Source organism: Diplotaxodon limnothrissa, linkage group LG20 (genome assembly GCF_057381915.1).
Source record: "Diplotaxodon limnothrissa isolate DT_005_m linkage group LG20, D_limnothrissa_male_GT1.1, whole genome shotgun sequence".
In the NCBI taxonomy this organism is placed as follows: domain Eukaryota; kingdom Metazoa; phylum Chordata; class Actinopteri; order Cichliformes; family Cichlidae; genus Diplotaxodon; species Diplotaxodon limnothrissa.
This window is the reverse complement of record NC_140615.1, coordinates 20973647-20999555: the sequence shown is the minus strand read 5'-3', so window position 1 is coordinate 20999555 and position 25909 is coordinate 20973647. Positions and strand designations below refer to the sequence as shown.

Below are 25909 nucleotides of genomic sequence, written 5' to 3'. Positions count from 1 at the left end.
TTTTAACCCTCTCAAGGCAGGCGTTGCAGATTTGCAACAGTTAAAAGCTAACAACCTGATTACCCCACATACATATTTTATGAGTTTTTTTTACTCGGAAGTACCACTGCAGGTATTCTTTTGTGCATTAGCAACAAAAACTTAATTTGAGCCTGAGAGAGTTAATGCTTTTGATGCTAATGCTTTATTAGATTTATAAATCCATTAAATGTTATGGATGCAAACTTTGGCCTTTCTACATAGCACTGGAAAATAACGTTTAAAAATTTAGTCTTTTCACCCTACATGTGATATATTTCAGACGTGTTATTTGGACTGGATGAGTATAAATAAAACGAATTAAAGTAAAAAACACAACTAACCTGTGATATGAGGACATGTTTTATTTGGTCCTTTTGTCATTGAGAACTCAATAATACCTTTGTTGCAAGCTGCACTGCTATCATGTCCATAGAGATTCCACAGCCGACCTGTCTGAGACATTCCCTAAGATAAGACTGCAGTGGATGAAAGAGACTAAGGGAGAGGGAAAAACAGAGAGTGAGAAAGGGATAGCGCTGCCAGTAAAGCAAGAGAGAAAAAGAGATAGAGCTCAGTGAGGAAATAGAGCAGAAGAATATGGGCATGACAAAAAGGAATCCAGCCTGCCTCCAGATGAGTGAGAGCTGCAAAACAACAGATTAGAGGAGCCTACGGCTTGTTCCTATGGAAACCTATGCCCAGGGAGACAGCAATGGGAATGCAGCAGATTGTAGGTCAGACACACCATCAGCGAGCCAATCAGAAATAATCTATCTTGACTTATGGGTCAGTAAAGCTGGTGCCTTTCTTTGGCTGCTCTCACTGTTGGGGTCCCAGCGAGCAGAGCAGAGCAGTGCAGAAAGTGGTGGATCATTTTTAAAAACAACGCGACAAAAACTAAAACCTCTATGGCTCATGAGGTAGGGTGGCATTATAGGAAGCCCATTCCTGAAAGACTTTCAAATAATAAGAAATAACAGAGTGGAATAATTTGCAAACAATTTAATTTCAATTTAGTTGAATTACCAAAAGCCAATTCACAACAGCAGCTGTTTCAAGGTGTTTTTACTGTAAGGTACACTCCAAAAGTCACAAGATCCCCTGCAAGCAAGTACAGGGTGCTGGCTGGAAGGAAGATCTCCCTTGATCCAGAACCAGGCTAGGGGAGGGGTCACCATCTACTAGATGGTGACCCCTCCCCTAGCCTGGTTCTGGATCTACTATTACCAGTTACAACCAGAAAATATCAGTTTTATCTTAAGGGTGGCTTATTGGATACCCTTAAAGATAAGGCGAGGCATCTCGAATGACTGAAGGGACTGTGCACCTCCTTTGTGAGAAGGAAGGAGGAAGGAGGCCTTAGGACAGACACAGAACAAGTTGGAGAGATTATAAAATCAAGTCTGCATTGTAGGTCACAAAAGGATCATTTCTAGCGTTCACTGATGCTGTCTCTGTGCGATGATGAACTTTAAAATGAATACAAACATTTTTTGGAACTTGATGGCAGCAACACCTCTCAAGAAAGTTTGGACAGAAGAAACAAAAGGCTGGAAAAGTACATGGTACTAAAAAGAAACAGCTGGAGAATCTTAGGGACAAATTAGATTCATTGACAACAGTAAAAGAAGAGCATCTCGGAAAGGTGTAGCTTCTATGTATATTTACATTTTACACAGTGTTCCCACTTTGCACAGGTTAGGCCTGCCTATCTAGCCATATATCTATTAAAGACATATGTCTGTCTGTAAATAGCATTTATTTAAAGTCCACAGCGCCTTCTAGTGGCTTGGAGAGGCACCATTCTGATTCATTTCGTTCACATTTGAATTATTTGTTGCTGTAGTCACTGATTTGTGTTTTATTTAAAATGCAAAAATGATACAAATTCTTCAACATTGTTCTGACTACTTAATTTACTCAAATTGTTGCTGCTGAAAATAGCTCTCTTGCAGAATCAACAGGAAGTGTTCAGAGGGTGAGGGTTCAAGAGGTTTCGATTCCACAGCCTTCCTTACGTTTAGTGGTGTAGCCCTGTAGATTATGACGTCATGGTAAAGTAGGAATAGATTCCACTCTCTTACTGGAGCTCGGGATAACAGTCAGGATTAAGTGCATGTAGTAGATGGCCAGTAACTGCTCATGAGCAACAGAGGATCAAGCGGCCTTGCTGACTTTTCTTCTGTGTACCTTAAGGAAAATAATTGGTGGATTTTTCTAGTCTGATGATGAAGAATATCATAGAGATAATGAGGGGCTTCTGAGGAAGGCGTCTTTTCACTTCATTGGTAAGCTAATCAATTTCTAATGCAACTCATGTTCAGGGACATTTTTATATGACAACACAAAAAAGACATGAGACTAAATTTTCAAATGGCATGAAACATACTAGCATGCATTTGAGCTATGAGTTTTATGTTGGATTCAATATCTGATAAAAAAGAAAATCACTAAAACATTTGTACAACTTTTTTATAGGCTTTGCCTGCTGTCTGTAAGAACCATTAAAGAAGATGAAGGTGAAATGGACCATGTTTGGCATGATTGTCTTCTTTCTGCTCTCTGTAGTCATGACCTGCTGCTTCATATGGCAATATAGAAAGCCAAAACTGAAAACAGGTAAAGAGCTGCTAGCCATCATTGGCTTACACTCACATGAGATGTACAGTGTTTTTTAACCTGTGAGCTGGGCCTTCTTATCCTCTTGGTGTAAGTACTTATATGTAGGAGCTGCAGCAGGATTACACAAAGCTGGAAATAGCAGTAGGATCAGCAAGGAGCTAAAGCAGACTTTAACTCAGGCGGAGAGATAGCAGTGTAGTGTCTGATGGTGTAAAACACACTGGGACTGAAGTAATATAAGAAACAATCCAGGTTTATAACTTTGTGGCCCTAGGAGAATTAAAGCATTACATAATAATGAACAATGGGATTGTTTTGGGGCTCATGTGTACACGCTGAATATAATAACCGTTTTTTATTACATACGTGTTAGAGTGTGTCCCTTCAGTACATTAGAAACTGCATAACACTCCTGTTATTAAAACAACATTTATTATTAATGTATTTCCATTACTGTATTATTACATGTTCATATTTCATAACAGAATCAGAATCAATCAGAATCAGAATACTTTATTGATCCCTGGGGGAAATTATTTTTTGTTACAGTGCTCCATTATAAACCAACATAAACCAACATTAAGACAAGACAGACAATACGCTAACTAAGAATAGTACAATATATACATATATATATATATATATATACACATAAGTCACTCATAAATAAATAGCTGGAAAAGAAACGTGTAGTTGCAGCAGTAACCAGTGTGTTAAGTGGATGCGTTGTACAGGGAGATGACCACAGGCAGGAATGATTTCCTGTGTCGTTCAGTGGTGCTTTTCGGTAATCTCAGTCTCTCACTGAACGTGCTCCTGTGACTGACCAGCATGTCATGGAGTGGGTGGGAGGTGTTATCCAACATTGTCTTTATCTTGGACAGCATCCGCCTCTCCGACACCACCTTGAGGGAGTCCAGCTCCATCCCCACAACATTACTGGCCTTACGGATTAGTTTATTAAGTCTGTTGGCATCTGCGACCCTCAGCCTGCTCCCCCAGCATGCAACAGCATAGAGGATCGCACTGGCCACAACAGACTCATAGAAAATCCTGAGCATTTTCTGGCAGATGTTGAAGGACCTCAGTCGCCTCAAAAAATAGAGACGACTCTGGCCCTTCCTGTAAAGTGCTGTGGTGTTTTTAGCCCAGTCCAGTTTATTGTCAATGTGTACTCCAAGGTATTTATAGTCCTCCACAATGTCAACACTGACCCCCTGGATTGAAACAGGGGTCAAGTGTTTCCTGGTCTTCCTGAAGTCCACGATCAGTTCCTTGGTCTAGTCAATTAAAAGTGTGTCAACTACCAACCATCCAAACAGACAGACCATGATATTCATTTACTGTTACCTAAAGGGTCATCAAAGCTTTTTTTGTTTTTAAAGAAACAGTCATTGAAAAATGCTACTTTTCACATAACTTGTAAAATAAATATGGCTTGATTTCATATACTCAAATCTAACACCAGCAGACGCTGTTGATAATTTACACTGGTCAGGCCTAACATTCTGACCGCTGACAGGTGAATTCAAAAACATTGATTAAGTCTTCATCATGAATCCTGTTAGTGGGTGGGATATATTAGAGAGAGAGTGAACATTTTGTCCTCAAAGTTGATGTGTTAGAAGCAGGAAAAACGATTAAGTGTAAGGATTCAAGTGGGTCTGACAAGGACCGTATTGTGATGGCTAAAAAATGGATTTCCAAAACTGCAGCTTGTGTGGGGTGTTCCCGCTCCGACAGGGTAGCTTAAATTGCAAATAATGTTAATGCTGGTTCTGATAGATAGCTATCAGAATACCCAGAACATCACAGTTTATGGAGCATGGGGCTGGAAAGTTGTAGACCAGTCAGTGTGCTTACGCTGACTGGTCTACAACAATGGACACAGCAGTATCAGAACTGGACCTTGGAGCAATGGAAGAAGGTGGCCTTGAGGTCCTGCCATACATGCTAATACAGGATAATGCACCCTGTCACAAAGCAAAAGTGGTTCAAGAATGGTTTGAGGAGCACAACAAGCAGTCTGAGGTGTTGACTTGGGTTTTGGATTCCCCAGATCTCAATCCAGTTGAGTATCTTTGGGATGTTCTAGCGAACAAATCAGATCCATGGAGCCACCTCGCAGCTTACAAGACTTAACGGATCGGTTGCCAATATCTTGGTTCAGAGACCACAGCGAGGCTGAAGGAACCAAGTTGCTGAAACTTCTCTTCAGATTGTCCAGTGTGTTATAGAGGAGGTGGGAGTATACAACAAGCAGTTCTTCTGAACTGACAAATTCCCCTAGAGGTCAGAATCTTTAGATATGTTGATGTTTGATAAATGTTTTTGTTTTTTGTTTTTTTTTGTTTTTTTGAAGGGCCCTTCTACATAAATATGATAAAAGGATACATATGTAAACCTACAACTGTAAGATCTGCTATCACAGATGGACAGGGCTTCAGGTTTCAGACATGATGAGTCTGCCTTTGCACCTCTTTTTACAGAGGGATTCACCAAAAAAGTGACAGCAGAAGAGATGTGTCCTCGCTTTCCGGAGCCTGTACCACTCAAACATCCCATCACATCACTGAGGATTGCATTAGAAAAAGTAAATCTGTTCTGGAAATAATGAGTATATATTGAAATGTTGTTGAAATGTTACCTTTGGTCTTAATAAAGCTTCTCTTAACAGATAGATATACTCTTGAGGTCAAGAATTCACACCACCAAGCTACCTTCTATATCAGCAATCATGGTTTTAAATGACTCAATTCTATGGAATGGAAACTTTGGCAAGAGGAACACGAGCCACCCCTCCTCACCTGCACCCAACGAGTACACAGCGTACAGGTGAGATGTATTATTTTGCACAAGGTATAGTACTGAGGTATAAGAACATAACATATGAAGAAAAAGACATATGAAGAAAAAAAGAAGTGGTAATTTGTTTAAATGAGTCCTAAAAGGTTCTCATAATACTAATAGTTTAATTTAAATAATTACTACCATGCATGCTGTAACCAGCAGTGTGATTCTTCTATTTGATGTGAGGCGCTGGGATTAGACCATAATTGCATAAGGCAAGCTTTCTTTCTGTGATGTGTGCAACTAACCCATTAAGTATGATAAATGCTCAAATCTGTCCAGTGGAAATATTATACATTAAACCAGGATGCATTTATTTATGGCACTATTTTATTGTGGTGTGCTTCCTTGCATTATTGTGACAACAGAATTGCAAGCCTCTCTAAGATCTTCCCCACGTTGATGCTATACAAACTATGGGAGGATGGTCTGGTGGACTCTTTGGATGACCCTCTGGAGAAGTACTTAGACAACTTCACTATCAAGAACCCACTGGGTAAAAGCAGGCAACCAGCATCCTCATCAGTCAGGACCCTGGGCATCAACACCCCTGCACTCACCCTGCGCAGGATGTCCAGCCATCTCTCTGGTAACCCCACAACCATTTTTTATATACGGCAGTCATCCTTGATCCATTAAAGCAACACAAATCAAATAACTGTTGAGCCTGTGTAGCCAGTCCAGACCTCTGAAGCATCAGTGTCACAAAGACTGACTAGTCGCATTGGGAGGGACACAGATAATCCACTTACAGAAACTTCACTGTAAGTCCTAAAATAATAACATCTTTGTTTGATAATTATGAAAAACTATTATTTTCATTGTTCAGCTTCCAATTCAAAATGACCATTAGAGATCAGAAAGTGAATGCCACCATTATATAGCAGAATGTTGCCGTGGTTACCACTGTCACCTAACCCAACAGCTTCCTCCCAGAGACATACATGTTAGGTTAATTGGTTATTCTACATTTCCCATAAAAGTGAGATCAACATAGTGCTTGAAATGTATAAAATAACGCGCTGCATGGATGCACAGTTGAAATAGGACTTGCAGCCAACAGTGCTGTGAGTGGTCAGCAACAAAGTCTGCAATAAGCAGCACGCAGGGTAGTGGTGACATAATTGTGTCTCAGTTTCAACCAGATGACATCGTGTTCCAGGTTTTGTTTTCGGTAACTGGTTATTAGGTTTAGGAAAAGACCTTGGTCTGGGTTTAAAAAAATCTCAGAAAAGCTTAAGAAATGTTTCTTAAATGTAAGAAATTATGAATTTTCTAGTTTACCAGACTGATGATACCAATACGCTACTCACATGATAGCTAAAGTGCAATTAATTTTAAAGAATTAACAGCGATAGGGTGGCAATATGTTGCAGTGGTTCGCAGTATCACTTCCCAATAAAAATGCTTGAAACTGACTCGAGGCTGGTTGGAGTCTGTCTTATATATTGTCTCTGACTTCCTCTTACTTTCTAAAGAGGTTAACTGGTGATTCTAATTTGTCAGTTCATGGTTGTCTGTCTCTGTGTGTTGGCCCTGCATTAAACTGGCAAAATATCCAAGGTGCACCTTGCCTCATGCATTACAGGAGCTGGGATCTGTGACTACCCTGAATTGGATAAGCTGTCCAAAAACTGATGGATGGGAAGGAATAATAAGCTACTTGAACAAATAATGGGATCATTTTTGACAGAGAGATAAACTTTTCCCAATATAGGTGAGGATGATGCCCTTCTGATGGGTACTCCTATTACGTCATAGATAAACAGTAACGATCAATATAGGTCTGACACAATATAATTCATAAAGTAAGCACATGCCTGCAACCCACTGCAGCACGCCACAACAAAAGCTGCTAGACAAATGATGAAGGAAAGGCAATGTCATGGTTTTACAGGGACATAAGTGCAAGTCACAGGAGGCAGAGTAAAAGACCGATCTTTAATAGTGAGCTAAAGGTCTTACAGAGGTGACTGATCAATAGCGCTCTCAATCGTTATGAGTGCCTCAGTAAATGTGTAGAGCTAAAGAAATTTAAAACTAATATCCAGTATGTGAGCGATCACTTAATCATGTGATTACTGACAAAAACCCTACCACAAGAAATAAATGTGCATAGTCAGTGAGCTTTTAATTTAAATTCTCCTGGAATTATATGGCATTTCTTTACATCAATAGTTGCCTTAAGGTGATATATATTATAGGGTAGAAGGCCTACAGAGCCCACCTGAGAAAAAGTATTTTTTATAAAATGTTTAGGTCAAGTGAAGGTTTCATATACAAAGTTTGGTGAAATAGTTTCATGAATCACTTTACTAAAGCATAAAGTCATGAACAAAATACCTTATTCAATAAGGTTTGACATTTGTACAGGTTTACCAAGAAGATTAAGGTCAACTAATCTCCTTTGGAGTGGAGACACACAGGAAGCCCTTAATTTGTTACAGGATGACGTCCTTGTAGCAGATCCAGGAACTAGGTAAGTTACCTTATTTCTTTGTCAGTATATATAAAGCTTCATTTCTTTGATATGTTTGAAAATTGGGGACATATACCCCAGTGTTTCCCAACCACTGTGCAGCGTCACATAGGTGCGCAGTGGAAGATGATCTGGTCCCACCTGAGTAGTACTCTAAGTGATTGGCATGAGAAATGGGCAGAACAATTACATTCTCTTCAACTAGAGGGCAGTATAACCAAATGCTCCGATTAAATAGGTTGCAAACTGCCAGTAAAACAGAAGAAGAAATTACATAATAGTCATGCTGTGAGATGATGTAGCACATAATTGCAGTAGATAAATATTTGAAAAGAAATCTGAAGGCCTTAGCATGAGTAGGTGGTCAAAAGAAAGAAAAAAAGGCATACTGGGGACAAACTGAGCCAATTTCGCTCTACCTGGTGCGTGGGGGAAAAAGATCAATATGCTTTTTGTGATATTTTTGTTTGGTTGTGTGCCGTGTGATTTTTTTAATTTTTTAATGTGAAATATGTGCCGTGGTTCCAAAAGGTTGGGAAACACTGCTATACCTAGTATACAGACTATAATAGTCTAGTATTTTTTTTAAGTACTCTGTACCCAAAGAGGATTTGCCAACATCTGTAAGATGATTTTTTCTTTTCCCCCAGATGCCACTACAGCAATGTTGCTTTTCCTTTATTAGCCAACATCTTGGCCCAGAATGTGACTGGCACTGACTTTGAGAGCTGGGTTTCAGACAACATTTTGAAGCGGCTCAGAATGGAGGACACTGGTTTTAATTTTACACCAGCAATTCAGAGGAAAATGGCTGTGGGCGTGTACAGCAATGGAAAGCAAGCTCCCCTTTACGACCTTGGCTGGTACCGGCCTGCAGGTCAGATGTATTCCACAGCAGCAGACATGGCCAAACTTATGATGACTCTTCTTGGTACATATGATGTCATTCTGCTCCGCCAAGACACCCTGAACACAATGATGACCCCGATCATCCAATGCCACAGAGGTTACTTTGCCAACTTCACTGGCACACCATGGGAAATAAGTGAACAGTTTGGCTACAGCGTGGTGAGAAAGGATGGTGACCTGGATGGATTTGCTGCTACCCTCTCCCTTGTACCTCGGCTCAAGCTGGGATTGGTGATCTTGATGGCAGGAGTTCGGCCAACAGACAAAGACCTTGTGAGCCAGGCATATAGCTACCTAATCCCAGCACTTGAGAATGTTTTCAGGGAAGCTCAACAACCTGTCAGAGCACCACCTGACCCAGCTCCATATGTGGGATTTTACACTTACAGGAATATGACATTCTATGAGATCAAGGCAGATTCAGATGGTGTGCTGCTCATGCAGCAGTGTGGACCACAGGTTGACACAACTGTCCCATCTAAGTATCAAATTATTAGGCTGGATTATCTGCAGGACAGGGTTTTTAGGGTGGTGTTTGAGAGGCCATACCCTTGCAAATTGAAAGTAAATAATATCTCAGTCTCCCTGGAGGCACAGGACAGACAGCTTTTCAATTTTTACCTTTTCAACAAGAAAGGTGTGGCACCAGGGTTTGACTGCCCTGGACTCAATACATATAGGATGATGAGGATAGCTGGCAGACCATACTTTACCTCATAAAGACTGCACCTTTAAACAAGTCCATTACTAAAACTGTGAACTGTATCAAGGAAATATGCTGTGAAAAACTGTTTTTGGCTGTGTAGGCAGTGTCAAGACTCTCTTGTGCAAATCTAAAATCATCAATCCAGGCTGTGTTTTAATATTATTCACTGGTAATCCTCTGTTAGTAATATTTAGTTTTGTATATTTACATTTATTTCTGAAAATCATCCTTTTACCAAATTGTTGGCACAAGAAAAGCAAAGTTTCATTATTGTGCATAGTTTTTGGTCCTGCAGTGTTGCAGCATCACTTTTTATCCAGATCCTAGGGGAAAAAAGTAAATATGTGTCTATGATAAAGTGGCAAGAGAATAAATAAATCTGATTTTGTAGTCTGATTTTTTTCCCTGTAAGCATGATGTTTTATGAAGTGAAAACATAAATATACGTACATGCAAGTTTTCCACATTTACTAACCCCCTGAAGATTTGGGAAAAAGATTTCAAAATTTATCAGCCACAACATGACAACACGTGAACACCAACAAGGTTAAAAAAAAAACAACCCAAGGGTGTTTTTTAATTTAATAAGAAAAACTAAGACACAGCTAAGTCATCAGAGGCCTGTATTACGAAGTAGGATTTTAGCTTAACCCAGACAACTTCAGGTCTAACCCTGAGCTTTCTGTAGTACAAAGCTGGATCACTTCTTTCCAGGGTAAGTCGTCCTACAAGTCGTAACTTGTGCTGTGAACCAAACCTGCTCCAGATTAGTGATCAGCAGGTATGAAATGACCACCTAATGACCAATCAGTTCTCCAGAAAATAGCATCAGCATCCTCAGAAAATTCCTCGGACCTCTGCAAGTGTGTGCGTCTGTTCTAAAAGCATTACTATAAAATAGGACACCTGACCTCAAATCAAATTTGTAGGTACATTGTGTTTGAATTATTTCTGTGCTTAATCTTCACTCTGAAAACCTTAAACAGCACAGAGTCTGTACTTGAAAAAATAAACCAAACAACTTTCACTTCACGGATTACAAACTGTTCAACCTGAGCTGTCCCTCTGATGTACTCATTTTTTTAATTCTGCCCATCCTGCTCATCTGTGATGTAATCCTATCTCTGTCCTTATATATTGATGACTGAATTACCTCAAAACTGTTCATGTTAAGTACGAGAAAATGAATCAGAGTGCCAGTTAGCTGGTTCAGGTGCAGCAGGATGGGAGGAGTCACACAGAAACAGTACTTTATTCACTGTGCCCAGTAACGTTGTTTTGCGCTGCAGCAGTCTGTGCCACAGTGAAGTAAAGAAATTGTCCGTTGTGACGTTTCTCCCATCAACCAAAAACGGCTGCATCAGTTTCATGACCACGTTCTCTGCCAGCCTCTCTCCCTTCTGACGACTGGGGTCCTTTCCCAAGTAAGGAGATGCATTGGAGACATATTTGGTCTCCAAATCCGTGGCCATCCAGAACTTGATCCCAAATTTGTCTGGCTTGGTTGCAATGTTCCCTCTAAGCTGCGCACGTGCGCAATTGCGCACTGCTGGCACGGTCTCTGCGCACAGAAAATCTGCGTTGCGCACAAAAAAAATCTAACCTGAATTGAAATTAAAATTTCAACAATTCTGTTTTGCAGTGTTAGTCAGTAAGTGACTGGCTGCTCCCGTATGGGATTAGAACGATGCCACCTTATCCCATAGTCCAGCCAATAATGCGATTCACATACGCAGCTAATCAACGTCGTTGACAGGCTATGACAGCGTCCTTATGTGTCGACACCGGTGCTTTAGCTAGCAAAGCGGCGTGGCTGATGTGGAGTGAAGCCACGTTAATGACAACGTGTAAACCGTTGGAGATGTGAGCAGGACCGACGGAACAACTGACGGAGAAAGTGTGGACTTTATACCAGTTTTTAAATTGTGTTGATAGGCCACGTAAAACCAGAGTTATGATAAAAATATATGCAATGTTTGGTTTTCTTCCTGAATACTATCGTTGTTTATATTTACTGCGAGAAGAAACGCTCGAAAGCGCTCTCTGCCTGTGAGCAAAAACAAAACCAAAAAAACCCACCCTTTCCTATTGGTCGAAAAAAGTACCATGTCGACCAATCAAAAAATGATATGGCAAGTTGTTAAGAAACGGGGGGAAGTTGTAGGAGTGACGGCGGTGTTTTGAGACGTGAGAGACTTGCGACGTTTAGCGCAAATCTTATGTAGTTAGTGTGTAGTGTAGTCAATAGTTTTGTTGTGTGTCAGAACAATGAGGCCACTGCTGAATGTTACAGGTGTTACAGCAGTGATACATCTGCTGTTGTCAGGCCTGCAGGTACCAGGCTGTTGTTCTCCTTTATGTGGACAGAAATTATTCTTGGAGTGGCATTAATAATTTGTGTGGCATCAAATTTGATGCAGAACACCTGATTGTGCTGTAAATAGTTTGAAATGTTTATTTTAAAAAAATAGCTGCAAAAAACTTTGTTGTTTGCCAAACTGAGGTACTTTTTTGAAGAAGTAACTATATAATTAATTGCCCAGCATTGGTCATTATATACTGTATTTTGCAGACAGAGTTACAGGACTCTCTCCCAGACCACAGACTCAGACTCATAATACAAGTCAGAGCTTTATTTAAAAAAAAAAAAGAAAAGAAAAAAGAATAAAGTTGTGTTTTCAAAATTTGAGTTCAAGTTATTTTTACTTCCAATAGTGTTGACATACTACACAGGTCAATGACTACATTTTTGTTTTACATTTTCATTGTAAGTGGGCTAAAGCAGTTAATCAGAATCAGAATCAGAATACTTTATTGATCCCTGGGGGAAATTATTTTTTGTTACAGTGCTCCATTTTAAACCAACATTAAGACAAGACAGACAATACGCTAACTAAGAATAGTACAATATATACATATATATACATACATACATACATAAGTCACTTATAAATAAATATTTGGAAAAGAAACATGTGTAGTTGTAGCAGCAAACAGTGTGTTAAGTGGATGCGTTGTACAGGGAGATGGCCACAGGCAGGAATGATTTCCTGTGTCGTTCAGTGGTGCTTTTCGGTAATCTCAGTCTCTCACTGAACGAGCTCCTGTGACTGACCAACATGTCATGGAGTGGGTGGGAGGTGTTATCCAACATTGTCTTTATCTTGGACAGCATCCAATTAAAAGTAGTCTAACATAAATGTAAATGCTGTAATTTGATTATTTTAATAGACCATGTAACTAGGATGGATTCGATGCTGCCGTGACCACAGTGCACACGTCTGATGTCGCTCACAGTGGTCCAAGGGATCGCTCAGGGAGTTTGTGTGTTTGCTCAGACACATGGAAAATTAGAGGGAACATTGCTTGGTTGTGTGAATGGACAACAAACCTTGGTAGGGAACAGCTGTTCATCTATGGTCATGTGTTCTCCTGGAGTGAAACTCTTAGCACAGTTCTTGTTGAAGCTTGTCCAGATGTCGGAGATTGTCACAAGTTTGTCTGTTTTCACCCGTTCTGCCTGCATGTCCTTGTCATCAAATCGAAGGTGTTGCATAATAGAAATGAATCTTTCTCAGGGCATTGTCTCTGTGATTACTGGCACCAGAAATATCAATGTCACTCATGTCACAGAACTTTTCATTCTGTTTTCACACTTTTTTAAATAAATAAAACAGATTTGTGTTTCTATATATTGTGAATGTGTGTCTTTCATATTTGCAGGTCAGTCAATGTGTGGGATATTTTGTATAGACACGGCAGGCATTTCTGAAGGTTATAACACAGAGGTTTGGCCTGCCTTGGATCTGAGCTGTGGTTTGCACAACAAAAGCAGTAGGAGAATTGAGCTGACGACCTGTGAAAATCTCAGCAGGGGTGAATAACACCTTGGGACTTGCACCAGAAAATAAAAAAGTCAGTAATTCTAGTGTTAGGACTCATCGGTGAGGTAAAGTCCAGTCCAATCTATATCCTTAAGGGAAGAATATTTTCAGGAGACATGACTGAAGCGTGGAAACAGCATTGTGTCTTCATAGCCTGGCACTGAGGTGGATCGGCCAGTTTCAGGGAAAGCGAGTGTGGATCTATGCCGGGAGCTTTTGCTTGTGGGTGATTCTCCCCTAATGGAGGTTCTGAAATTATAATTTCGCTGAGATGGCGAGCGACCTGAGCCACTCTATAACTGGATGGAGCAGAGAGGAGTTCTGATGGGGTGAATAGATGTAGAATGATTCCCAACAGGTTCCCCAGGATGGCCGGTAATGTTCGGTCTCTCTGAAGCCTGATCATGTCATTTAGAAGAGAAGTGTTTTGGTTTCTTGAAGTGCCTGGAGGGAATTTGATGAAATTGAGCAGTAGAGGTTTTCGTCTGATGGTATGAGGGACGAGGGGCCCATGGTGAGCACAAATCATTAGATGCTGATGGGTGTTTGCATAAAAAAAGATTACAAACAGCACGTAGATGGAGAACCTGAAGGAGCGTGTCTGAGGTGTGGCCCCACTCCTGAAATTCAGATAAATTATCTTTGTTTGGTATTGTGGTCTTGTCATTTCTGAAATGTGTTTGACAGAATAGTAAACGATCAAAGTGTGGAAAAGGAACCATTCAGAAATTGTTTTCATGCTTAAATTTATTGCAAGTGAAGGAAGCACCTGAAGGGTAGAACATACAACTTTGATGCAAAGAAAATAAATCACACTTTTTCACGCTTCGACAGGAATGTTGCTCTTCATCACTGCAAACGTACTTATTCATGATATCAAACTGTGTTTGGTCATATTAGCCATCAATATATAAATGAGGCTACGTCCGTACACATACACAGCATTTTCGATCAGTAAAAACTTCTGCCAGGGTGAACATTTTCAAAAACTACATTTCTACATTTACATGTTGGCAAAGAAAATGAATATTTGTCTTGTAACATCAAACGTGTTTTCCATTATCTCTTCTTTGATGTCAGACTGTGTGCTGTGTTATTGTTTGTGGGATTTCTTCAAAACTAGGGTTATATCACCACCTGCTGCTTTGGCACATTCTCAAAAACACTTGAGACTGTTTGTGCCATTTAAAAAAAAATACCTGTGTTCATGTAGATGTAGCCTAAGTTGCTTTCTTAGGCATGGATTTCTTGCAAGCAATGTTCATCAACCTGCTAAAGGGCGCCACATTTCCTCTGTTTTAATAATCTGCTCATTTTGGTGCGGAGGCAGGGGTGGAACAATACACAAGTTAGTGATGATTATAAATATAGACATCTTAACACGTTTATTATAGCACCACCCAGTATACGCTTTACCTCACAGATACCAAAATGGTTAACCTGCCAGTATGTACAAGCTCTTTAATCAAAACCATATAATACTTATTAAACTGATGATAGTGTCATAAAAAAAAGTGAAAAAAATGTGATTATTGTTACTCGAGAATTTTAAAATGTATTATTTTAATAATATTCTTATTGAATAAGATTCAGAAATTAGAGATATTTACTGGCAATCATGAACCAAAAATGAGTTTTAGTAAGTTCTCAGAAAAAGTTTAGTGCTGGCTTCGATTTGGGTGTAAAAAACATAAATTCAGTTTGACTTCCCTAATAATCAAATTTTTGGCGGTTCTGTCTTTTAAATTTGTGAAGCACTGTAGGTTTGTTTGTCTTTATAGTGAAAATGCTACTAAACTAGATGTGACAGTAGGTGGTGGCAAACACTTCTTTTCTGATATTAAGCCAAATGTTCATTTAGTGAGACTTTACTTCAAAAGGGATTATGTTAATATAAATGTTAGCAGACAAAATGTTAATGTCACTGGACTGTACTTTTCCACTCATGATAATGACAGTGTGTCAGCAGGATACAGATGTTTGCAGCCATCCAGAGCTTAAGCCATAGAAACCTTTGCCAGTCCCTACTGTAATCCCTGCAGTGCCGAGAGAAATTCTCACTGAGTAGTACGGATGGCATTTCCCTTTCTAACAGATAAGGCAATATGACACCAGGGAAGAGTGCAGCTTGAGTGTGTAACCTCCTACGCTTTCTGGATCATCACCTGGAATTTACCTGCAAAGGCAGAAAGACATTTTTCGTGTTAGCTGACACAAAAAGAAGAAACTCACATTGGCTTTTCATTTTTTCCTAGTTTAGTTCAATTTAAGTTGCACTATATGAGTAGACATGTTTGCTACAGTGGTGAAAAAGACTAAAACAAACAGCTATTTGATTAATCTTTCACTCAAACTTAAACATCAGTGTACTATTTCATGTGCAATAATCTACACTACTAATGCTACGTTCACACTGCAGGTCTTAATGCTCAATTGATCAAATCCGATTTTTTTGTCTGCTTGTTCACACTACAAATAAAATGTGACAGCAAACTCGCTCTAGTGTGAACGCTCAGAGCGGCCCGCATGCATAAAAGAAGGCGTCACACAAAATGCGCTCTGTTTAGACCCAGAGCAAATAATATTGTTTGACTGATGGCCCTTAATATAAAGACTTCGGACTTTATGTTTCCCAATTTTTTGCTTTAAGTTATTTTGTTATTTACATAATAATGTAGATAACCTAATAATTATCCTTATTGCTGTTTTAGAGAGGAGCAGTGCTTCAAAGGATAGTTGCAGATTTCTGTCAGAATCTGCAGATTATGCAGTACAAATAAAATGTTCACGTTTCTCCAACATTGTCTTCCAAACAGTTTCACTGACATCTGCTGGATGGCCAGGAAGCGTTCACGATGTCTTCTCCGGCGCTGATAATTGCCGTCTGTCAATTATCATTGACATTATCTAACTACATTATCTAACTACATCCATTATCTAACTACATCCGTCTTTTACGTCACTGACACAAGTCAGTGACGTAAAAGACGGATTTAATGCGACATGACCATTCACACAGCCTCGCTTTCTAAAACATCGGATATGTATCGGATTCAGTACCACATACGAAAGTGACCCAGATCGGATTTGAAAATATCGGATTTGTGCCGTTCACACTGTCATACCATGATCGGATATGGGTCGCATAGGGTCAAAAAAAAATAAATCTGATTTGATGCGCTTTTGCCTGCAGTGTGAACGTAGCCTAAATCCCAGCCCCACCTTGCATCCATCTGTCACCTCTGCCTTCACTTGTTTCCTGTTCATGATTTCCAGACATCTTCCAGACTACCATCTGATGCTGCCTAGCTACACACATTTCACCACTCTCTCCCACACTGGTACCCTCTCTACCTACCTACACACTAACTACATTCAATATCACCACTTTGACTTCTAGCTTCAAACTCACAATCCTGTCTGACATGCTCTTCACCTCAGCAACACTATTCACACCTGTGACTCTGCCCATAAAAACCAAAAACTATACCTTACTTTAATCCAGAGTCATGTAAAAATCACACAAGTATTCTCCATTTAAAATATCTGAGGCATATTTCAATCATGTGCATGGGCAACACAAACTTCTCTTTCTGAACCACTCAATGGCATTTTAATGGAATTGATTCAGCAAATAAAACAAACCCCCAAACCTCAGTTTGGAGATGACTGATAAATGCTCTTTAAAAAGATTTTTGAATGACTAAATCCTTACATGAAGGCATGACAGACACCTCAGAAGTCACAATACTCTTCACTCCCAGATTGGATAGAGCTCCTCTCACCAAACCACATGTGAAGGCCAGATACTGCAGGAGGAAAACAGTTACTTCATATGATGACAGTGAATGGTCTCACATATAAAACAGGGTCACAGTATATGAACACCTTTACTCTTATCAGTTCCTTGAACAGTTATCTTCTACTCCAGCTGGTTATTCAACCAAAGAGCCAGACAGTTTTAATTCAGTTTTAATTTGCTTAGCCTCATCCACCATAGCTGGAAAACTCAAAAACCAGTTTCATTTGTATGTTTCTATGCTCCACCTGGGCCTCAATCAGAGCTTCTGTCTGATGTCTCAGACATTTTGTCTGATTTAGTACTCAGCTCAGATGTCAGGAAAAATAATTAGTGTGGGTGACTGTCCATGTAATCTTAACACAGCATTTAATTATTATTGTAAGGTATTTATCTTACAATATAAAGCGCCATGAGGCAACTGTAGTTGTCACTTGGCGCTATATAAATAAAACTGAATTGAATTGAATCTGTTTCACACTGCACCTTCTGTATAAGGTATAATCCAATCCTTCCACTCCTATATCTCAGCCTTGGTCCTCTCTGCTTGGAAAGTCCACGTTCACTATAGCCATTTCCATCAAGAACTACAGGCTGTAAATACTGTGGCCTGTGGCACTGGTTCAAGCTATATTCTAAGCAAATAAACTGTTAACAAAGAGTGAATGAGCATTTGATACTCAGTACTGAACGACAGGAAGACTGAGACCGAATGTAGGTAAACAATGTGATTGCAGCATTAATCACATCTGTCACAACAGCACTCATGTAAAACGGATACAACTTATCATGTTTGGCCATTTATACACAGATAAAAAACAAGCAATTCTCTGTTCTGAAACTCATCAGTTCTCCTTTTTTTAAAAAAAAATCAGTAAACCTTGATAAGAAGGGAAGTCAGGCGTTCCTACATTTCATTCGATCTATGGTGTCTTGTCTCACTGGCAAAAGAAAAAACAAACAAACTGCTAATTGGAAGGTTTATGATAAAGGAGAACTAAAAGTAATCTGAACCTGTCCATGTGGCATCATCAGAACTGAATCAGTCTGTTAGACAAAGTGTTCTGCTGTCTGTCAAGTAAGTGGTGCAGAAGCTGGTCAGGATCCATCCATACTGGTTAACAGTTTGTTGACTGACCTCCTTTTCACCACAGTTTGAAAAGGCTGTCCAGTTTGCCATCAGTCACAGAGCCAGCCTTGCTAGTAAGTTTATTCAGTCTGTTACTTTCACCAGCTCTGATGCTGCTGTGGGCCAGACCACAGCAAAGCAAAAGTACAGTAAACTTACCACCACTGACTGACTGAATTATTTTACTGCCCATGTTGAAGGATGTTCTCTGCCTGCTCTCTATTGCCTCTACTGTGACATGTTATAAGAAGTGAAATTAAATGAGTTTAATTTTATAATCCAGCCTTTATTCAACATAATTGTCTTACTTTGTGCACATAGCGCACACTTTTCTTACAGATTCTCTCTTTTGGTGTCAGTGTCTTTCAGGACTCATGCTGCTCACCTCTGATGGTATGATGTGCTACTGTGCATGTACATGTTGTCTCAGTAAAAGAGACAGTTTGAGAAGCAGAGAAAGTCTTTTAAAACAGACCAGTAAAAGAAAAAAAGCACCTTTGGGGCATGTTCCAAGTATTGTTTTCCCACTGACAGATGACTCAGTAATCCAAACTTATTGTCCTGCAGAACATAGATGCCCTAAAACACATGATCATATGATGATATATGACATCAGCAATGACACACATCAGCAGAACAACAAACAATCAATCTGACAGGAAGTAAGGCAAAATATCACAGTACTGGCATTTATATATTACAAATATATTATGGATGACAAAAAGGAATTATCATTTGGGTGGCTGTGGCTCAGGTGGTAGAGCAGATCAGCGACTGACTGGAAGGTATGTGGTTCGATTCCTGGCTCCTCCAGTCTGCATGCCAAAAATCCTTGGGCAAGATACTAACCCCAAATTGCCCTCCGATGCATTCATCGGAGCGTGAATGTGTGTGAATGCTTATTAGTTGCACTTGAGTTTAGAAGTGCTTGTATGATTGGGTGAATGAGGCATGTTGTATAGAGCGCTTTGAGTACTCCAGGAGAATAGGAAAGCGCTATATAAGAATCAGTCCATTTACCATCATTTAGATTTGTCAGAGGCTACATTAATAAAAAACAGGATTAAAAGAAGAGAAAACAGACTTCCCAGTGACCTGGTGATTGGTTCGAAGGTTGTCGATTTGCTTCTTGAATACACAGGTCCAGAAGTCTTTACATATAAACTTCATAATGTCCAGCTCATCCTTAAACCGTGCTGTGTCTTTAGTCAATCTAGAGGGAAACAAAGAGATGGGTAAATTAAACTAGGACATCATTCATTGACTTTCAACGGTCTGCTCGCTGTAAGATGCATTTAAGGAGAATGCGCCTAGTATAACTGTGCACATGACCCATAAACAGTATGCTGTCTGTGTAAGTGTTCAGACAGGTACAGGGTAGTTTTGAGAGCTTGAAAAGAAGACAACTGGAGTTGTTTTTTTTTTTGAGTTTTGCCTCTCATCAGTTCAGGGAGTGCAATACGTAATAAACCCCTTGTGGTGACTGTCCCATTAAAGGTGATCCTGACAAACTCCCTACTGACGCTATATGATGTGAACTATTTACTCACAAATCCAGGATTACCTTGATTTTTAATCATCTGAGGCAACATGTACATGCAAAAACGTGCTTACAAAAATGGAAACATCTTAACAAATGATCAGCACATTTAACAACACTTGTCATAAAGTTCCCTAACAGACAACAGTAAAGGAACTCCTTATAATCAGAATTTAAAAAATGTATTTGGATTTCATTAACAGGTGACAGTGTTTTATGACAAAGTCTTAGTGTAGTTGCCCTGCAGTAAGAAATGGAGGATGTGGACTGAGATCCGACAGATATACTATGAAGCCAGAATAATGACTTGAGACTGTCAAATCTGAGTGAAAGTGCCTCTCTTTTTACCTGCTAAATCACTATGGCAACAGAAAATTGCCATTCAGAATTCAAAATTCAGAAGTTTGACGCACAACACAGATTCTCTGCTGTAGGAATACATTATTTGTGCAGTTTGTTGAGTGAAGCACAAACTGTGCGCACTTCATCAGGGACTGCGTGTGCTAAAATCATCAGATTAATGATTTGGTGCAGCAGTAACCTTTTTGTTATTTGCAACAATGTTTTACCATATTTTATGCTTTGATGCATGCAAAATCATCCAGGTAAGTAAATCCCCAAAAATTGGTTCTGTTCATCTGGACATATGAACATTTCTCCCATTTCAGTGGGAGAAAAGTTTCGTCACTCATCCAAGTGACAAAACGTTTCATCTACGTGACAAAATGGGAGGTTTGGAGTCTTCTCACACCCCCGTTCTCTGCGGCCTGTTGGAGCGTGGGGGCTAGGAGGAGGACAAAAATGACAAAATGTTTCTCCCACTGAAAACACTATGTCCAGATGAACAGAACCAATTTTGGGCGGCATCTTATATGCTCTTCAGAGATTTGTACTCACCATTTTATCATCTTCATAATGAGGTGAGATGGCGAAAGCAGAGAAGTTTATTCAGTGTTTACTTCCCCTGTGTTGGTCCCCCACACCTAATATTGTGTGGGGGACCAACACAATATTAGGTGGTGGGTCATAATGTGATGTCTATCAACTAGGCAGCTCTTTCTCTTTCTTTAAACATTTAACACATGTTGGGGTCAACTTGAAAGAAAAGCAAATGTAAAACGTAAAAGAGAAATCCTAGATCAAATATGATGTGGTATTTCAAAGTGATATTTAGAATGCCTATACATAATTTCCCAAGTGTTGGCAAACAAAGACATTTTATGAAGTTTGACTCTGATCCTGGTCTAAAGTAGGGCTGGGTGATTTGAGGAAAATCCAATATCATGATACACAATATATGTCTAAATAACCTCCAAAAATAAAAGTTATTTTCAACCATATAGTACCTAAAATTGCACTGGTATACTCATTCAAATCGACCATTCAATATATTTGTTTCTACTTTGAATACGAAAAAATCTGAATGAATTAAAATTTTTATTTTAACAGTTTTAACATATTAACATAACTATTAACATTAACATATTTTAATAGTTCAACCGCTCATTAGGGTAAGTATCTAATCAGCCAATATAATGGCACCAACTCAAACTGAAACTGGGCACAGAAATGGGGAAGAAAACTGACATTGAATGTGGCACAGTTCTTGGTGCCAGAGGGGCTGGTTTGAGTATTTTAGAAAACTGCTGATCACAGCAACAAAAAAGTACATCAAGCAAGAATTCACGAGAGAAAATAAAACAATTGAAATTAAAAAGGTGTTCTTTTGTGCTTATAACATACACAAAAATGTGATGTAGAGGCTTAATGACGCATTTGCAACGTGTGGGATGTCATGGTGAATTACATGCAGACAGCTTAATACTGAGTATATTCAATATATCACCCATCCCTAGTCCAAAGTAACAAAAATATCCAAAGTGATATTTAGAATTCCTATGCGCTACATTACCAATCGTATTCACTCACCTGTTCAAATCACTGACTTCAAGTGTTCTAACCACATGTATATAAAATCAAGCACCCAGGCATACAGACTGCTTCTACAAACATTTCTCTCTCAGGATCTCTCAATTCCAGCCTGATAACATGATAGGATGCCACCTGTCATGAAATTTCCTCGTTGCTAACTATTCCACATTCAACTGTTAGTGATATTAGAAAAAGTAGAAGCGCAGGGAACAACAACAACACAGCCACAAAGTGTTCGGCCACATAAACTCACAGAGCAGTGAATGGCAAGGCGCATAATGAGCAGAGGCTGCCAACGTCAGTCGTTACAGACCTCCAAACTTCATGTGGCCTTCAGATCAGCTCAAGAACAGTGCTTTGAGAGCTTCGTGGAATGGGTTTCTAAAGCCTTCCCAGAAGAACTGAAGCTGTTATAATTGCATAGAGTGGGTCAACACCATCATTAAACCGTATGGATTAAGAATGGGATATCACTCATGTTCATATGTGGTTTATGACCAAATATTTTCGGCAATAAAGTGTTAAATGTCACATGATATTTTAAGTCTTCATACATTTTTCTTTCGCAACTTTTGACCGATAAATCATGAAGTTGACCTTAAAGACCATGGTGCTCTAACGACAACACCACGAGTGTAATATTGTTTCCTGACTGGCCCAGCCGACTCGACTGACCTGAACCCCAGAGACTCTGGGGTTTTTTTTTGTTGTTGTTGTTGTGTTCATTAATGGTACATTAATGGTTCATTAATGGCCACCCACCTACAGCTGTGCATTTCGATTGCATTTTCTGAATGGGAATCCATGTTGTAAATCAGGCTTTGTACATGTAGTGCTTTGATTTGTCGAAGTAAACGGCATGCATGTTTGCAGCAGTCAAGGTTATTACCTCTCTATCAGCCCTTGGCCCACTCTGAATCCAATATTCTCCAATTTAGTGACATTTCTCCCACTCTCCTAAATACAGGGTAAAAGACAGAAACATTAACAACAACACCAAATAGGTCATTAAACTCCTACTGAGAGCTTCTTACCGTCTCTCCTTCTGCTGACTTGTAAATGTACTGTATCACCTCGCTGTGTAATAACTGGAAAGGAGCTTCGTCTGCCATTCTTCCTGCTCTAGAGCCAGCTAACGACGTTGTCAGTGGTTAAATCAGTGTAAGACCAGGAATCATATCCCTTCACATAAAGTCGAACAGCTACAAACATTTAGCATAAACAACTACTTCTGCTTCCTTGTTGCTCTTGAGGAAAATAAACATGCCGCTAGTCTATTACCGCCACCTGCTGGCCCGGAGTGTTATCTGGCAGTAAATATTATTATTCTCCCCAGTATTGTTATAATTAGTGATATTCATCTAAGTGTTAGGACATGTGTGTAAGGTGTACTAGATTAAATATGTTACTTCATCTTTGGAAAAAATAGTGCTGTCTGTTTTTTCTTCCCACTGTCACCAATTGCTGCTTGTTACTGGTTGTAAGTTGCTATACGAATAATACTGAAATAAATATCTGCAGCTTTGCAGCATGGGGAAAAATTACTTTGAAATCAGTCACATAATAAACTGAGTGAAGTAGATTTTTCAAGAAATGAATGTATTTGTCATTAACAGGTATTCAGATGTAGCACTTATCACATGCCTTGTCAGCCTACAATAGGAAATGACAACATGTTCATTTAGTGGCACAGTGCTGCTCAAGTCAATGAATTACTGTTGACGTTTGAGGGTTTTTAACGTTATTCTCTTAACTCTGGATTCTGGCAGCCCTGCTGCCCTCTTATCTGGAAGGACTTTTTATGTGAACAGTGGTCCCTACAGCTCAAAAATAGCCCCTCTTAATTATGATGTACCTCAAGGCTCAAGTTTGGTTCCAGCCTTGTTTACACTGTTTATGTTGCCATTGTGGTCTATTTTTTCATAGTATAACTTATTTATTTCACTATTTTGCAGATGACTTGCAGATGTATCTGCTTTTAAAAACAGGCACAGACTCACTTCAGCTGTTATTATGTTACCTTGAAGACGTTAAACTGTGAATGTTGTTTTTAAAAACATTTAAATTAAATGGAAACAAAACAGAAATTGTCATTTTTGCCAACTCCTTTAGTAAACACATTGACTGTGCTCTGGGCCCCTTATCTTCTTATTGTCAGACAAATATTAAAAAAGAGGGTTCCTTTAAACTGTGTAGGTAGGTGAATCCAGTAGTCCAATCTGGCTTTTTCCATCTGAGACAGCTAGCCAAGATAAGGCCTTAGCTGGAAGGTATGTCTTTATCTTGGTCCACTATTCATCTGTTCATTACTTGCAGACTGGACTAATTCATTGCTCTGCACTTTGGTTTGGAACATGCTTACAGTCTCCAGTTGGTCCAAAATGCAGCTGCTTGTCTGCTAACTGGTACAAAACAGAATGAGCACCCCAGCGTTGGAATCTCTACACCTGATTCCTGTTACTTACAGGATCCAATTTAAAGTTGTACTCCTTGTTTTTAAATCATTACATGGCCGAGCCCCTTCTTATCTATTTGACCTCCAATTTATCTCATCGTATTTGTTTATAGTAGGAAAGCTTAAATGATAGATCAACTGAAGGTTGTCATTTTGAATCCAGGGTTCAGAGGCTAAATGAAATGCATTGTGTTAGAGTCTTGTTAAAAGCTAGTTGGCAATGATAATCACCCGTGTTACTCTCTGAATGTCTGAATGATTCAGCACTGCATAGTTTTTGTTATCCTATTTTAGACAGCGATGGCATCAGCTCCACACTCCACAGAGGCCCAGAGTTCCTGTTAATATCAGAATTATCTGGAAATTAAATTATGTCCTTTGAGATTTTGACATAAGACGGACAATGATATGAAACTGAACATTTAAACCATTTTAGATCCATTACACTGACAAAGAACTCTGGTATTCTGGAAACTTTAAATAAAATGTTAGATTTGAAAACACAGCAGCAGAAGGTTTCATAGAAGTGTAAGTTGTTCTTTTCATTTAATCACAGGATCCACATTAGTCCACACTGTTATCAACAGATACATTCACCCTGGGTGAGGGAGTGTGAGGGAGAACATCAGACAGCTGTCCTGTGCCAGATGTTCTGTTGGCCCACTGAGACATCATTTCAAAAACATCAGGCGGACTGAAGCTCATTGCAGGGATCAAGCAGGACGCTTCACAAGGAGCTGCCTCAGAGGGAAGTCTTTTTCAGATTTCTGCCATGGTCCTGCCCCGGAAGATGAACACACCCAGCACTTCAAGAACAGTGTGATAGTAACCTTTGCTTTGTGTGATGTTAGAAGTGCTGCACATCATCTGCAGATAAAGCACAGAGAATCTGGACCTTTACATAATGATGTTATATTCAGCCCTGTAGAAAGTTATATACTTAAAATATACATTCTCCTCTCTGGTTACACTGGTATCAATAACTCTGAACACCTTATGGCAAATAACATACTATCAGCAAAGCAATACAAGCAAAGACCTTTGAACTTACATTAGTTTTTTTTAGTTTTTTTTTTTTTAATTATTATTATTGTAGAACATAAAACAAGAAACAGATTCACAGAATCTACAAAGACGGCAATTGGAAAATGAAATAAAAACAATAACAACAAAAACCCCACAAAGGACAAATGTATGTGTGTTAGATGTGCATGAACATGTTGCATGGTTATGTAGATGGGCATTATGTCATTCTTATCAGTCTAAAATGTATGTATTGGTATTATAATTACAGTGTTGGTCAAGTTACTTGAAAAAAGTAATCAGTAACTAATTACTGATTACTTCCCCCAAAAAGTAATACTTTACTGATTACTTATTTTATAAAGTAATTAGTTACTTAGTTACTTTTTAAAAACATGATTTACAACCTGAATAGATCTTTCAGCCCAATTCTACTTTTCCTGCATAATCCATCATATAAAATGTAATCAAATGGAAAAGTCTCTTTTTAAAACTTGTTTTATTAGTTGTAATCTTTTAACTTTATGCATCAAGCAAACATTAAATGATATGCAACGTTC

At 39.2% G+C, this 25909-nt stretch overlaps 3 protein-coding genes across 3 annotated transcripts in view; 1 reads left to right on the top strand and 2 right to left on the bottom strand.

Annotated features, from left to right (window-relative positions):
* LOC146610821 (ephrin type-B receptor 2-like) overlaps positions 1-483 on the bottom strand; it is an 81865-nt gene extending 81382 nt beyond the window's left edge. The window contains exon 1 of the mRNA XM_085344076.1: positions 363-483. Within this exon, the coding sequence (XP_085200202.1) occupies positions 363-483 (121 nt within the window). The remainder of the gene's footprint in view (positions 1-362) is intronic.
* A 2048-nt stretch (positions 484-2531) lies between these two features.
* On the top strand, positions 2532-9601 carry LOC146610820 (beta-lactamase-like protein 1). The gene is made up of 6 exons (XM_085345193.1): positions 2532-2640; positions 5133-5236; positions 5321-5478; positions 5862-6082; positions 7867-7972; positions 8623-9601. Exons 1-6 carry the CDS (start codon positions 2535-2537, stop codon positions 9599-9601), a joined length of 1674 nt encoding a protein of 557 aa, XP_085201319.1. The 5' UTR covers positions 2532-2534.
* A 4615-nt stretch (positions 9602-14216) lies between these two features.
* Positions 14217-23105, bottom strand: trappc6b (trafficking protein particle complex subunit 6B). Its single transcript, XM_085344231.1, has 6 exons — positions 22906-23105; positions 22761-22828; positions 19495-19612; positions 18895-18978; positions 17187-17280; positions 14217-15647 (listed from the first exon to the last, which is right to left on the bottom strand). Exons 1-6 carry the CDS (start codon positions 22981-22983, stop codon positions 15616-15618), a joined length of 474 nt encoding a protein of 157 aa, XP_085200357.1. The 5' UTR covers positions 22984-23105; the 3' UTR covers positions 14217-15615.
* Between the last annotated feature and the right edge of the window lie 2804 nt (positions 23106-25909).